General features: G+C 47.9%; 1 protein-coding gene across 5 annotated transcripts in view; it reads left to right on the top strand.

Moving 5' to 3' along the window:
- Positions 1–16263, top strand: part of USP2 (ubiquitin specific peptidase 2) — a 72904-nt gene that overhangs the window by 169 nt on the left and 56472 nt on the right. For 2 of the 5 annotated variants that reach the window (XM_088658025.1, XM_088658027.1), the window contains exons 2-3: positions 3098–3169; positions 10762–10845. Coding sequence is in view for 1 of the 5 variants with exons in the window: in XM_035139390.3 (XP_034995281.1) it covers positions 14251–14272 (22 nt within the window). In the remaining 4 variants the exon portion in view is untranslated. Of the gene's footprint in view, positions 1–46; positions 184–2478; positions 3170–10761; positions 10846–14089; positions 14273–16263 lie in introns of those variants that run through there. The other 3 variants (XM_088658026.1, XM_088658024.1, XM_035139390.3) reach the window with 3 other exon arrangements.

The following is a 16263-nucleotide window of genomic DNA, read 5'->3' as shown; positions in this document are numbered from 1 at the left end:
CCGATCCCCACCCCTAACCACGGGCAGGCGGGGCGGGGGAGGCGCTTCCCTTCGCCCGGGTTAGAGACGCCCGCCGCCGGCGGCAACTCCGGAGTTGGGCCCCTCCTCGCGATTGAAGGCGTGGCGAAGCATCGGGGCCGGGTGTGTATATCCGTGGCTTGGAGAAACTCTTGTGTCGTTAAGGTAGCCTTCGCCGACGCGCGTTCGCCTTTTCCCAAGTTACTACCTCCCATCTCACCCAGGCATACTGAGCTATCCCAGGTTACTCTCTGGCGGATTGCCGTAAATAAAAGTACGTGGGGAGGGGAGGTAGCCAACGGCAGGCAACCGGCATAGAGATTAGAAGCCGCTATCACCATCATTATTATTAATGATAGTATCAAGTTTAGGGTCTAAGATAGCGTGTGTTGGGGTCCAGTCCTACCGTATGTGAAAGGCCCTTCTCCAGGGTAAGGACTCTTGATTGTGTATGGAGACCTATTGCACCCACCGAGGTGGTCTGGAAAAGGCTTTCTGCACATGGTCAGAAGCATCACAGAACACTACTTTTCATTTCTCTCTTGCTAGTCACTTCCAGGGAATTATTTTTTTAAATTGAGCCTTCATTTTGATTTGCTTTTGCATAAAGTCTGTGGAGAGGTGAAACTTAATCTTCTATTTACCCAGCTTCCTTTCAGATCTGTTGCATAGAATTGTAGAACTGGAAGAGGGACCCTGAGGACCATTTAGTCCATCCCTCTGCAATGCAGGAATCTTTTACCCAGCGTGGGGCTTGATCCCATGACCCTGAGATTAAAGAGCTGCAGGGACTCACTTAACAGAGTGTCAGGCCAAGACTTGGGGGAGACCTCAAATCCCAAGACTTCAAATCCCCACTGGGCTGTGATGCCCGCCATCAGCTCCTAGCCTTGCCTACCTCTCATGTTTGTGAGGATGACAGGGAGATAACAGGGAGCCTAACCATCCTGGACAAAAAGTGGAATATAAATGTAATAATAAAAGTGCATCAGGAGAGGGAATGAGTTTGTCCCCTTCCATCCGGTGTGTATACTCTTCCCCCCAACTCCTTGCATGCTGCAAGTTCTAGAGCCTAGGGCTTGCCGATCAGAAGGTCGGCGGTTCGAATCCCCATGACGGGGTGAGCTCCCATTGTTTGGTCCCAGCTCCTGCCAACCTAGCAGTTCGAAAGTACATCAAAGTGCAAGTAGATAAATAGGTACCGCTCTGGTGGGAAGGTAAACGGCGTTTCCATGTGCTGCTCTGGTTCGCCAGAAGCGGCTTTGTCATGCTGGCCACATGACCCAGAAGCTGTACGCCGGCTCCCTCGGCCAATAATGCAAGATGACCGCCGCAACCCCAGAGTCGGACACGACTGGACCTAATGGTGAGGGGTCCCTTTACCTTTATTGTTGGTGGTGACTCACCCAATTGCTCCCTGTACTCCGGAGAGCTGCGCATGGTCAGCCAGTTGGTGGAAGACAATACTCTAGCTCAGAGAGGGACGGGATGTCAGGAAACATCCATTGCTGGGCAAGGGAGCATTCTCTATTAGCTGCTTGCTGGAGCTCTTGGGGCAAAATTCGGTTTCCCCCAAGGAAATTCAGCAGCAGCCTCAAGCCCTTTTGAGCCCTGCCAGGGCTCTCTGTCTGCGCTGAGGTGCATGTGACCGAGAAGCCGGAGCTGTTGTTAACACCAGGAATGATGAAGCTGGCGTTGAGGAATCTCTCCCTGTTATTGCAGGCTGAGTCAGTGTCTGGAATAAGCCCTGGGGCAGCCAGCCCAAGCAGTGGATCTGCCTCCCAGAGTGTGACTCTCTTGTGTTGTGTTGCTATGCGGATTTGTTTGCATCTTAGGGCGTTCTCCAACTGGGGCCCTCCAAATAATGCTGCTGCACTACATCAGCTGGGGCTGATGGGCGTTGTAGTACAGCAGAATCTGGAGGTGCCCCTGGCTGGCCCAGCCTGCCCTAAGTCCTTCTCTAAAGACTTTCCCAGGGGCGAGCCTCACATCCCTCTGAAAACGGTTCCAAGTGGGTTAAAAGTGTCCCCCCTTTTCCTTCCTTTAACCTGTGACACCCTGCAGCTCCTTTACCCAAGGGGAAGAGTGTTGGTTGATTGCCCTAGATTTCTGCTCCCAAAGTTCAGGGCATTGTAAAGCCCGTTTCCGTCTCCCATCTGTCATTTCAACAATGCCCATCACGCTGCTAGGCAGGTTGCGCTAATGTTCCCATTTTACAAATGATGGAACTGAGGCTGAGAGATACAATCTGCGCCTAAGGGGATCACGCTAGTTCATCAAGGCTCTGTGCGTGTGCTGCTCACTTCCTCATATGAACGTGGAGTTATTATAATAATATTTTCAATTATTGTTTTGCAAGTGCTCTTAACAAAACAAAACAGCAAGAGGCTGTGCTGTGTGTGTACCAAAATAAAGCTTAAAATGAACAGCAAGAGCCGCTCCAAAAACTGATATTGTGGGCAGTCTGCAGCACCCTGTGAATAACAGTTTTACTTTTTTACTTTTTTAAAAAAAAAAGGGGTGGGTGGGCTTCTTTTCCTTATGAATTAGCTTGACTTCAGACTGGGAGGAATCCCATTTCTCAGCCATTCCTTTCCAATCATATCCTTCTGTTCATCTTAGTTTTCTTTATGGTAACATCTTACTCACTTCCTATCCCCAATGCCCTCTTCCTTCCTGTCAAGCTGTCCGCCCGCCTGCCCCCCACCTTTCTATCAGAGATGAGCCCGCCTGGCTGGGCCCCTCCTGCGCTGCCCCTTTAAGTCTCCCCACGCTGGAATGTGAGAGTGCTCCAGCCATCCTGTGAGGTCAGATAAGACACTATATTTATCTGGCTGGTAACCTGAGCTGTGAATTTCTGCTGTGGACTACACCACTACTGAAAGGCATTTGAGTTCATTCTGTGCCGGAGAAGTTGAGCTGCTTGTTCAGATCTCCCCACCCCCACCCCACCCCGCTCTTTAACTGCCAAAAAACACGACTAATCCACCCCCACCCCCCAAATCTGACTTTCACAAACAGGTTAGTACCTACTGGCTCTGTAACCTACCTTTTTTCTCTCCACCCGATCCTGCCGCAGAAAAAGCACCTTGCGGAGACAGAACTGAGCCCCATGCCACTACTCCTCAGGCCCGTTGTTCCATGCGCACAGGTGGGTACAAACCGGGGCGGAAGGCTGGAGGGCTGTTTAAAGAGCTCGACCAAGTCCAAAACAACTCTTGTTTCTTCCTAGGCTGAGATGTTTTGTGGGGATGAGAGGTTTATACATTTACTCAAATTACTCTCCCAGTGTGCTTAATGCAGTTGTTAAGCAATCCAAAGTGGAGGGTTTATTATTATTATTATTATTATTATTATTATTATTTAAAACTTTAATAAACCTCTTTATTTTGGACCGGTTATAGGTGTTTGTAGGAATCGGCACACTTTAGGAAAGTTTTTAATGTTTGATGTTTTACTGTATTGTGTTTTTAATATTCTGTTGGGAGCCGCCCAGAGTGGCTGGTATAAATAAATTATTATTATTGTTATTGTTATTGGCATGGGCAAAATGCTTTATCTCAGGCAGAGCAGAATGGTAGCAGGCAGCCAGCTGTGTCAAGAGCAGCAATCACCAACGTGGTGCCCTCTAGATGTTGTGGAACTATATTGCTCACCAAGTCTGGTGAGCTGGAGACCCAAGTTTGGGAAACACTGGTCCACAGCAAGCTGGTTGGGCTAGCAGTTGGTTGTCGCTTGACGGGAGATCAAGACGTAGTAGGGTCTCGGCAGACTGCATGGCCTGGTCAGCCTCTGCTCAGAAACACTGGTTGCAGACTCCATTTATAATGTCCTTTATAATGTCCATGCTTTTGAGCTGGGCTGAAGTTGTAACTTAAACAAAAACAAAACAGCCCACTTGTTCAGGAGGGTGTATGCTGGGGCATTAAAGTGCAGGAATTGGTGTCATGGAATTCATCGAATTGTAGAGTTGGAAGGGACCCCAGGGGCCATCTAGTCCAACCCCTTGCAATGCAAGAATCACAGATTAAGAATTCCTGATCGGTGGCCATCCAACCTCCAAGGGAGGCGAGTCCACCGCTTCCAGAGGCTGTCGTTTCCCCTGTCATTGCAAAGTTAAGTTTGTGAGGCTCACTCCTTTAAGTCAGCACACCCAGGAAGCAGTGGGGTGTTGGGGTGTTTGATGGAAATCCAGTCTGCTTGGGGGTTTTGCTGAAATTTGCTGCAATGAGAGAAGGGTCAGGGCGTACCCCTGGTGTACGCTTGGCAAAAAGAAAATGCCCGCCGGCAGAAAGCTCAGAAGCTGGTGGGGCTCTCTGACCTTAGATGGCAGAGGCCCCCACAACTTTAAAGTGTGGGGGTGCCCTGATGGTCAGTGGGAGCCAATGGTTGTGCAGAGAAAGTGACGGGCTCTTGTGCTGTGGAAGTGGTGCTCTGGGAGGAGTGGCTGTGGCTTTAAATTTTTGGGTAGAGGCCATTGTTCTGTAGGGAGAGTGTCTGCTTGGTGTTGCAGACCCAAGTCCCTGGCATCTCCATTTTTTTAAAAAAAGGATCAAGTGGCAGTTGAATGAAAAGACAAAAGATGCTGCTGCCAGTCAGAGTAGACCATATTGGACTAGATGGATAGGTACCACCTATGTTAATTGGGGGAGGGGCCATAGTTCAGCACATAGAAGGTCCCGGGTTCAGTCCCTCATTTAAAAGGGATCACGTGATGGGAGAGATTTCTCTCTCTGCTTGCTTGAGACCCCAGAGAAGCTCTGCCAGTCAGAGTAGGCTATCCATCTTCTATTTTGAGTCCCAAATAGGGCTGGGCGATATCTGGTACATATATTGGATATCACGATGTATGAAATAAGGGTGTATTTACAGGCATTGGCTGCCGGCATGGTTTCCCCCATATTGTGATTTTTTGCACAGCACACAAACACACATCATGATTTACAATGTACTGCGAGGTCAACAATCATGAAACCGATATCACGATATGGACTTCAAACTGGTTTTGGACAATATATATCGCCCAGCCCTAGTAGTCCCCAGACACTGTTGGACTACAACTCTCATCATCTCCAGCCAGTTTAGCCAGTGGTCAGGGATGATGGGAGTTGTAGTCCAAGAATATCCGGGGACCCAAGGTTGAAGCTCCCTGGATGGTTGCGGGTGCCTATCAGGATCAGTGTGGCAGAAGGCAAGGAGGCCAAGAGAAGTTGAAGCCAGAGCCAATGGCAGCCCAGAGCCAACAAAGACTTGCTTACATATTACCATTTACTCTGCCTCCAGTGCGCTTCTGCAACTTGTGTTTGAAGCTGTGTGCACATAACTTTGGCCCCAGCCCGCCTCATCCTGTAGTTTCTTGAGAAATGCTGCTGATTGATATGTTTTCCCTCAAACCAGCCTCCATCCAATCTGAAAACATAAGCTGCCCTTGAGATGAAGCGTGCGCAGGTGAAACATCTATTGCGCAGCTTCACTGAAACAGAGTTTGGGTGGGCCGTGGGATGTTTCACGGGAAGCAAATCAGGTCAGGTACCTCGAGTGAAGACACCCCTGCCCCCAGTGTGTACAGCGATCTACAAATGCAATGTGAAACACAACCTAGTTTTGTTCCCATCCTTTCCCTCCTCGCTAGGAGAACATTGAGGCTCAGGTGGAGGAAGGTAACAGCCAGACTGGCTGTAAGGAAGCAGCTGAGGGCAGACTGAGGTTGGTAAGGCAAGTGCCCCATTTGCCCTAATGGACCAGCCAAGAATGCTGGTACACAGCAGCAGTTGGGCATATTCCTACGCCAGCTCTCCATCTCGTGTTGGGCAAACCACCTCTTTTTGCCCTTCTCCCTAGGCCCCTCTCCTAGTGCACAGAAACCTGTTTTTTAATGCCAGCCCTAGAGTGTATGCCATGACAATAAAGGTCTGTAGCATGCTCTCCTTGGAGTGTCCTCTAGGCATGTGCAGAGTGCTGTGTGCTGGGCCAAGTTGTCTTGGCGGCAAGGTTTTCCATTGTAGGGATTTCATCACTGTCCTTTGCAAAGATCTACGCCAGATATTTTGAGTCAGTTCTATAGCAGTTCAACTGTTATGGCTTCTCCCAGAGGATCCTGGGAACTGCGGTTTGCTGAGGGCACTGAGAATTCTATTAGCAATCCTTTGCTCCACAAACTCGCACACAGCCTAGAGATTTTGTTTTGTTTTTGGACTACAACTCTCATGAGCCCCAGCCAGCACAGACATTTGTCAGTTGGGAGTCATAGTCCAACATCTTCTGGAGTATATATTCCTGCATCATCCTCCGAAACAGGGTTCTCAGTGCAGCTAAGAGTCAATATCACGATGGCAGTGAACAATATTAAACAAATAAATCAACGTCATTCCCGCTGCAACAGCACAAATGGTAAACGGCAGCAAAAGCAGGGTTTGTTTGAGAGTCTTCCCAATCCTTCACCTCACCTCATCCAGTTTCTATCCTGCAGGCCTCTAAAGTCTGTAATGACTTTTATCTGCAAGCGAGTCCAGTTGAACTTCAAACCCAGATGTGGGGAACATTTGACTCTCCAGATTGTGCTGCACTACAACTCCCATCATCCCTGGGAAGACATGGGAGTTGTAGTCCAGCAACAACAGCTGGAGGACCAAAAGTCCCCTACACCTGTTCTAACCCGTGTTGAATTCAATAGGACTGAGTAGACGTGAAGTTGCAGCCAGAATCAGATTCGTCTTGGTGCTACAGTTTGCAGAGCAATTGAACAACCCAGTCCCTCTTCCCAAGGAACTCTGGAAACTGTAGCTCTACGAGGGAAATAGAAGAATCCTGGCAACTCTAAGCACCCTTAAACAGTTTCCAGTGCCCTTTGGGGGAAGCCACGGCTGTTTAAAGTGGTATGATCCTGCTATAGTGCTGGTGAGGCCTCAGTTGCCAGCCTTGTGGGCTTTTGTACGTGGAATTGGGGAACGAATCATCCTTTGGTCTTCAAGCAACAAAATTCTTGGGTTGGCCCTGACTGTCTCTAGCGTACCTCAAGGAACCCTGTGTCCCTGTTACCTGAGTGTAAGCCAACATAGACAGGTGAAATGGCATTGGGGGAGTTAACTCTTACCCCGTCCAGCCTCCCCCCCCAGTGGGGTAAATAGCAGCTTCAAGGTTAGGGGTGTAAAGGTTTAGATAAGGGAAACTGCACTAGGGGGGAAGGAATAAACTTCCTCCAGCCCCTGTTGCTGCCCCATCCAAATGTGCTTCTGCAGCTGTTTTTCACTAAAAATAGCCACACAGGGAGCTCTGATAGTGGATCTCCTGCTTCTTGTGGAGTTCGGCCCTAAATATCTGGTTCAAAACAGCAACAGGTCAAAACGTTTCGAATGTGGTTGTTGTTGTTGTTGTTGTTGTTGCAAAACAGCCATGCCAGTACAACATCAGCCCTCCTGACTGGAGGGCCTCTGAGAGAACCCTCCAGGCTGTTATGGAAAAGAGAAAGAAAACAGCCTATTCTCTGATCACAGAGGATGGAAAACATCTTGAAGGTTTTCTTTCTCTCTTCATCCTTCTCCCTCGCCCTCAGTGGCCTTTTCGACTATTGACCCCTTTGCTGGGACACTTAATTATAGGGGACAGCCACCAAGGCGTGATCTGCGACGCTTGAGTCACAGCTGAGGCGAAAACTCCCATCCAGAGGAATCAGGAAGAGTTGAAAGAGCCTTGAAAGTGCCTAGCTTTGCATTTTCACAACTGGCTAGATTATTTCTTCTATTTCTTTATTTTTTATTTTTTTGGTAGCATAATGACCACTTACTAACAACCCAAAGGTGGAGTAGCAGGGCATACATTACACCCTACCCTATACAAAGCAAGCAAAAAATAATAAGAGGAAGGACTAGTAACACTCCATTATAATTCAGGACATCCATTTTTCCCATCAGGTGTACCTGGTGAATGCTGGGCATCTTAAGTCCGAAGCATAAGAAATAAAATCCCACCAGGTGACTTAGAAGCATTCTGGGTTCTTCATGCCTCTGGAGACCCGCAACTTATGTGTTACTTTCCTCCACAATAGCCAGAGTCCACAAGTTCTTATAACACAAAGACAAATGCAGATTTTTCAAGGTTTTCCATTGCTGGGCTACTGAAATCCTATCTGCGGCTAGCATCCATGTCAGAAGTTCTTAAGAACAACCAAGCTTTCATGTTACCAGTCCACATATTCAGTAGTGACAGTTGTAGGGGAAAAGAATGAGTTAAAAATAAAAACAAAGGCACAGACGTACCAAGTTTCTAGTCCTTTTCTTTGGGAGCCATAGGAAAGGCAGGATTCTGTTCAACAATAAGCAATAGTTTAGAGTTACTTTAAACATGTAGTTGTGAACTGGTAGTGCCTTGGTCTCAACCAGCATGGCCAAATAGTCAAGGATGATGGGAATTGTAGTCAAGTGACATTTAAGTAGAATAATAAATAGCAGCCGTTCATGATGGTTTCCAGGGTGGTTATGCCTCCCTCTCAAATAAAGCAAAGGAAGTAACTAGTCCTTAAGGGTTAACCTGCCCACAAGTACCTGTTTAAGTCTGTGTTGATAGTCTGAAGCATTCAAAAGATCACCCTCTTCCTGTTCACAGCAGTGTTTCCAAAAAATAGATCCCTTTCCCCATTTTTTCCCTAGAAAGCCTGGTAGCTGAAGATTATAGTTACTTAGCAGAGGCTAATCGTGCAATGCAGCGATGCTGAAATACCATTATTACTTATTTCATACCAGGGCCAGTGATAGAATCTTCCATGTTGCTGTTTGCCACTCCTCTGCATGGGGAAAAAAAAGCCTTACTCAGAGATACATCCATCAAACAGGTTGTTAAGCAGAGGGATAGGGGGTTACATTAGCATGCATGGTTGAGGGGCTCAAGTACCACTTCCCTTAAAGGAGAAACACAAAAGCTCCCCAGGTTCTATTATTAGTACCAATCAAAATGTCAGAATATAGCAAGCAAGCTTCTGAGTCCACCAGAACTCTTCATCGGGCTGTTAAGCAAGGTTGGGACCAGGGGTGCAGTGGCAGAGAAAGCATGCTGACCATATTGAAGCTCTGAAGTCTGCACTTGCCAAAAGCCTATTCTTCCTGCATAGTCTTAGATCAGGCATCCCCAAACTTCGGCCCTCCAGATGTTTTGGACTACAATTCCCATCATCCCTGACCATAGGTCCTGTTAGCTAGGGATCATGGGAGTTGTAGGCCAAAACATCTGGAGGGCCACAGTTTGGGGATGCCTGTCTTAGATGGTGGGCAGTTGTTTGTGGTTGTCAGTAAGAACATCTGCAGAAGCAAAATGCACCATTATTATTACACAACTGGGAGAGGCGACCAAGTGGGCCTATTCAAGTCTGGGTTAAGCTTAAAACCAATGGCTTAGTCTTGAAATCCTGAGGGAGTTGTTCAGAGGCATTGCTAAGAACCTTGCATGACGAAGAACGCTTTTATTCATTAATTCATTCATTGCACTTTCCAAAGAGCTTGGGGTGTGGCGTGCATGGTTCTGCCACTCCTTACTTAACCCCAACAACAGCCCTGTGAGGTAGGTTAGGCTAGGAGGCAGCTGCTGGCCCCTTAAGGTCACCCCTTAAACTTCATGGCTGTGTGGGGATTTGAACCCTGGTCCCCCAGGTTCCAGCCCGACATTTTAACCACTACAACCACATGGGCTTTCATAAGAAGACGAACGTAAGGGTAGCGGTCAAATCCAGCATCCTGTTTTCATTGTGGCCATGCAGATGGGAAACCTGCGAAGAGGACCTGAGCACAACAGCTGTCTAGCTGAGGTCACCCAGTGCTGAGGAAAAGGCCTTTCTAAGACTCTAGTCCTCATTGTAGTGATTGATTTAATAAGGAATGTAAGAAGCTGCCATGGGCCAAGTCAGACACCTGTCCACCTACCGTAGCTCAGTATTGTCTACAGTGACTGGCAGTAGCTGCCCAGAGTTTAAAGCAGGGTGTTTCCCCCCCCCCCCCAGCCATGCCTGGAGATTCCAGAAATTGAACCTTGTGTTGTACCACTGAGCTACAGCACTTCCCAACAGTTACATAAGCATGGTGCTGATCACACCGAGGTAGCAGGTTCGGTTCCCGTATGGGGACAGCTCCATTGCAGGGGGTAGGACTAAATGATTGTCAAGATCCCTTCCGAACTCTACAATTCTTTGATTCTAAGACAAGCCCTGCTGGGTCAGGGCAAAGGGGGCCAGTCTGGTCCAGCTTCCTGTTCTTACGGTGGCCAGGCAGATTACCCCTAAGCACTCCTTTGGTTTCCAGCAACTGGTCTTCAGAATCACATTGCCTCCAATGGGGGAAGGTAATGGACTCTATACCTGTTGAGTCGCTCTTGGCTTCCCCTCCCTCCTAATGGGCTGCGGGAGTTGCAAGCCGGCCGCTCCCCTTTGAGCCTCACCTCTGCAGTGTGGGAAGGATGATTGCATACCTGGCCAGGGTGAACCGCAACACCTCCCAAGCCCTTTGAAGCCATTAGGTGAGGAGGTGCTCCAAAAATGTGGCAGGCATCCTTGATCCTGGTGATGCCTGGGAGAGAGAGAGAGAGAGAGAAGCAGCCACGCCAAGTCCAGGAAGTGGCCCAAGTTCCCTCTTCCACCCCCAGGGACTTTCTCAGTATTGCCACGCTCTCCCTCCTGCCGTTTGCCTGCACCTGAGTTCCCACGGGATGCAGGTGTGTGTGTGTGTGTATCTCACCTGCTGTCTCCTTCCCTCCTTCCTGCAGCCGGAGCAGCCACAATGGTATGATGCTAAGTTGCTTCTAACATCACAGGGAACGAAGCTCTCATAGACGTGGCAGTCACAGACGGTAAGCGTCCCACCGGAAGGGTTTGGGGATGGGTGCTGGGGCTTTTTAGGGTGGGCTTTCTCTGCTCTTGTGGGCCAAGGTTCCGTGCACCTTTAAAGCACATTTGAGGCGCATTGCTTCTGTCAGAGAATTCCAGGCACTGTGGTTTGTTAAGTTCAGCTGGGAATCGGAACTCTGCGAAGGGAACTACAGGGCCCAGAATTCTTGGGGGGGGGGGAATGTGCTTTAAATATACAGTGGTACCTCAGTTAATGAACACAATTGGTTCCGGAAGTCTGTTCATAAACTGAAACGTTCATAAACTGAAGCGAACTTTCCCATTGAAAGTAATGGAAAGTGGATTAATCTGTTTCAGACGGTCCGCGGAGTACTTAAAACTGAAGCGTTCATAAACTGAAGCGAACTTTCCCATTGAAAGTAATGGAAAGTGGATTAATCCGTTCCAGACGGGTCCGCGGAGTACTCAACCTGAAGCGTACTTAACCCGAAGCATGGGTGTAATTGGTTTCGGAAGTCTGTTCATAAACTGAAGCGTTCATAAACTGAAGCGAACTTTCCCATTGAAAGTAATGGAAAGTGAATTAATCCGTTCCAGATGGGTTTGCGGCGTTCGTAAACTGAAAATTCGTAAACCGAGGTGTTCATAAACCGAGGTTCCACTGTACTGGATATACAGCCACTGCAAGGGTGTCATAGGGAGAACATAGACTGAGGCTGCATAGATATTAAAGCACATTCTTCCCCCCCAGAGAATCCTGGGAACTGCAGTTTATTAAGGGTGCTGGGAATCATAGCTCTTTGAGGTGAAAACTGCAGTTCCCAGGATTCTTGGGAAGCTGCTTTAAAAGTATGGCTTCTACTGAGGAACTGGAGGTGCCTCCAGACTGTCACTTTTTTGGGAGGTGGTTTTTAATCACATACTGGCAAATTGAAGTTTCACAGCTATACAGTAAGCCCACAACTTACGCAAATTTAATTTGCGCGCTTTCAGCTCTATGCATGGGGCAAAGTATTATAAAAAATTTAAGGGGCAGGGTTCCGAGGAAAAAGACTTCAGGAACCCCACCTGCCATTGCACGTACAGTGGTACCTTAGGTTAAGTACTTAATTGGTTCTGGAAGTCCTTACTTAACCTGAAGCGTACTTAACTTGAAGCGAACTTTCCCACTGAAAGTAATGGAAAGTGGATTAATCAGTTCCAGATGATGAAAAACACCCCTTAAAACAACAATTTAACATGAATTTTACTGTCTAATGCAGGCATCCCCAAACTTCGGCCCTCCAGATGTTTTGGACTACAATTCCCATCATCCCCGACCACTGGTCCTGTTTGCTAGGGATCATGGGAGTTGTAGGCCAAAACATCTGGAGGGCCGCAGTTTGGGGCTACCTGGTCTAATGGGACCGTTGACCCATAAAAAGAAGGCAATAATCAATGTACAGTGGTACCTCAGGTTAAGTACTTAATTGGTTCTGGAAGTCCATACTTAACCTGAAGCGTACTTAACCTGACCTGAAGTGAACTTTCCCATTAAAAGTAATGTAAAGTGGATTAATCCGTTCCAGACGTGTCCGCGGAGTACATAACTTGAAAGTACTCAACCTGAAGCGTACTTAACCCAAGGTATGACTGTAATGTATTTTGACTATACACGATTTTAGCTTTAGGCGCGATCCCTGGAATGTTACCCCCACGTAAGTTGCAGGCTTCCATTATTATTATTATTATTATTATTATTATTATTATTATTATTATGTTTTAAAAAATCAAAAAAGGAAACAAAAACAAATACAATGCAAACTAAATCAAGATAATGTATCCTAGGCATAGTTGTGCAGTTTTAGCTGCCAGCACAGCTGCTTTCCCAAAAGATTGGGCCTTTTTGAGATTTAGAAAGTGGAGGTAAGATGCACTAGAAAGTGTGATGTGCCTGTTGCTTTGATGCAACATTGTCTGACCTCCCCACAAAACGAGTGCTGGTTAAATAACTGAAGTCGCCTAATCTCCCTGCAAGTAAATTGAACTGAACTCTCAATAAATGGGTCACATAGGGACCATCGCGGAACATAGCAAGTCTGAAGTCATGCATTCAGACCACCTAGGGCTGCATAAACACCCCCTAATACATCTAAAGCTCATTTCCTCCTCCACTCCAAGAACCCTGGGAACTGTAGATTCTGGGAATTGTAGCTTTGTGATTGCTAAACTAAAGTTACAGAATTACAGAGTTGTACGGGACCCTGAGGGTCATCCAGTCCAACCCCTTTACAATGCAGGAAACTCAGCTAAAGCATCCATGACCATCCAACCTCTGCTTAAAAACCTTCAAGGAAGGAGAGTCCACAACCTCCCAGGGGAGTCCGTTCCACTGTACCATCAGAAAGTTCTTCTTGATGTTCATTAGGAATCTCCTTTCTTTTAACTTAAAGCATTGGTTCAGGTCCTACCCTCTGGAGCAGAAGAAAACAAGCTTGCTCCATCTACCATGTGACAGCCCTTTTGATATTTGAAGATGGCTATCATATCTCCTCTCAGTCTCCTCTTTTCCAAGGCTAAACATACTCAATGCCCTCAACCGTTCCTCATAAGGCTTGGTTTCCAGACCTTTCTTGAGGATTCTTGTGGAGACTATGCTTTTGTAGCATCCTGCAGCCAATCGGAAGCCGTGCCGGACGTTTGGCTTCCGAAAATCGTTCAAAAACTGGATCACTTCTGGTTTTTGATCGTTCGAGAGTCGAAACGTTCAAGTTCAAAGGCTTCCGAGGTTCCACTGTATGCTTTAAATGTTTGGTGTGGGTGCAGCCCAACTCAGTGCTGTCTGCACCAGCCTTTACCAATGTTTGCCCTCTGCATAGGCAAAGTCTGTTCCATGCTGGCCACCAGTGTCCTTCTGGCATTTGAAACTGGAGTCACAGCCAGGATTTGCCAGAGAGTCAATCCAGGACTTTTTGCAAGAAAAACCTGCGTGTATCCCTCTTCCTTGGGACACCTGTGCGTTTTTTTAATTTTGAGGACTGGCTGAGCATCCGCCTTTCTTTTCCATTGATTTATTTATTCGTTTGTTTATCTATTTATTCATTCAACCCTGTAAGAAAGAGCCACAGGGATGCTTTTCTGGCCACGTGTGGTCATGTGCGCACACGCACAACCACGCGAAAGAGCTCTCGGCTTTCTCGTTGCACAAAACTAAGCATATGATTTCACTGGAATCACTTAAGATAGTGACGCGCCGGCGTTGAGCTCTGAGGTGTCGGCTCGGCTGCGCGTGCCAAATTCCATCCCACTTAATTATATCCTGCCTTGGCGATTCTCCTGGCGAAACCTGTTCTCATTCTACTGCTAACGATCGGTTAGAGCGTGTTCCACCCCAGAAGCAGCTGCCTTTCAGAGCTAGGAAAGAAGACATGACCCCCAGGGATACAAACGGTAATTTATATCCTTGCAGGCCTTTTTTTTTTCCTTGCCAGGGCCAACCTGTTGACTGCAGGAGGGCAGTGGAAGGCGAGGGTGTGGGTGTCTGAATGTGGTTAAGACAATTTTACCTCTTTGAGAGTTGAGTAGGTGATGTTCCAGAGCGAGAGGTTCCAAAAGTTGCAGGGGTAAAAGGTCTCAAAATGTAGAGCGCCGCAATTTGGATTTGGGCAAGATAGTTGTGCTGAGCATTGTTTGGACCCAACAAAGCATTCTGGTCCTGTTGGAAGATCTCCCTCCCTCCGTCCTTTGATGATGGCTGAGGGCACCCACCTGCATCACTGCAGCATCCACAGGTGGGTTGCATGGTGCCGTTTCAGACTTGAGTTGTTCAGTCAAAACTCTGTGCGCTGGCAGGGCCGTGCAATCCTCAGGTGGAGTTGTAGGACTTGAGGTAGCATGAGACTTTTTCCGGTTGGGCCTCTGTGGCCAAATAGGGCCTTCTTGGAGTGCACAGTGATTGGTAGCCTGGAGATGACTCTGCAGGATGAAGTGATGGTTGTGTTCTCTGGCATCTGTAGTGTTATAGCCACGACGTTGCGGTTTGTTCCTGTAGTGGTTTTCCAGTGGCCCACAGAGTTTCTGGAACAATCCAGAACGAACTCCGTTGGGCAAGATCTTGTGTAGATACGCTGCCGTGCTAAAACTTGTTACGAAGCTTCAGTGTGGCAAGTGAACATGGGAATCCAACTTGGATGCACTTGGAGAGGAGATAGGTTCAAAGCAGTATCATGCCACTTTACACAGGGAAAGAATCCTGGGAACTGCAGTTTGCCTCAGGTGCTGAGAGTTGTTGGGAGACCGCCTTCTCCCATCGCAGAACTATATTTCCCAGAGTTCCCTGGGACTGTTCCCTGAGTAAGAGGGATTGACCATTAAAATCAGGCATAGGCAACCTTGGCTCTCCAGGTGTTTTGGAACTACCACTCCCATGATCCCTGACCACTGGCCCTGTTAGCTAGGGATCATGGGAGTTGTAGTTCCAAAACATCTGGAGAGCCACGGTTGCCCATGCCTGATTAAAATGCTCCAGGAATTGTAGTTCTGCGAGGCGTATTGGGGACTCTTAACAACTCTCAGGGCCCTTAACAAACTGCAGTCCCCATGACTTTTAGGGGGAAGCCGTGACTGTTTAAAGTGCCATGGTGCTGGTTTAAATGCATAGAGCGGATTAGGCCTTAGGTGAGCCTGGGAGGCTGTGGCGCCTTCGCTCCTGATTTCTCTCTGCCTGGAGTTTCCCAGGTTGTCTTTCCAGTCTGGTGTTCCGCATACTTTCACTCAGGTGGCAAGCAACCCACTTAGATATTATTGAAATACTGAGCGGTATATAAATGCTTTAAAATACACACATAAGGTCTAAGAAATCAGCAGAGGCAGCAAACAGATTCCCCTTTTTAAGGTGTATTCAGAAGAGAGGGGCTGTAAAGGAAGAGGAGAATGGGACTTCTGTACCTTCTGTTTAAAGATACTTGTGTAGAAGAGGGGATTCTGCGCAAAAGTGGGGTAGAAAGAGCTGGAAAAGGTTTGTTAAGGGTGCTGAAAGTTGTTAAGGTGCCCCTATTCCCCCCCACAGAGCTCCAGTTCCCGGAGAGGTTTAGCATTCAATCCCCCTTCCCATGGAATTCTGGGAACTGTAGCTCTGTGAGGAGAATAGGGGCATCCTATCGACTCGCCATATAGTTCCCAGGATTCTTTGGGGGAAGCCATGGCTGTTTAAAGGGGCATGAGGCTGCAGGTGAGGCCTGGGAGGAGACAGAGCCAATGACGGGCAGAGCCAACAAATCCTAGTTTTGTCCCCATCTTCCTCTCTGCTGAGTTCTGCAAAGGGAAGCCCTGAGATTCAGGAGGGAGAGGAGGAAGCTGGCAGGCAGTACCACACCCCCTGCATGGGTTGTAAGTAAAGAAGCAGGCAGATGGGGGGGGGCAGCCAAGGCCAGTTGGTGGGG

The sequence above is a fragment of the Zootoca vivipara genome, chromosome 14 (genome assembly GCF_965207765.1).
Source record: "Zootoca vivipara chromosome 14, rZooViv2.hap1.1, whole genome shotgun sequence".
NCBI lineage: Eukaryota > Metazoa > Chordata > Lepidosauria > Squamata > Lacertidae > Zootoca > Zootoca vivipara.
This window is presented reverse-complemented; position numbering and strand designations above follow the sequence as displayed.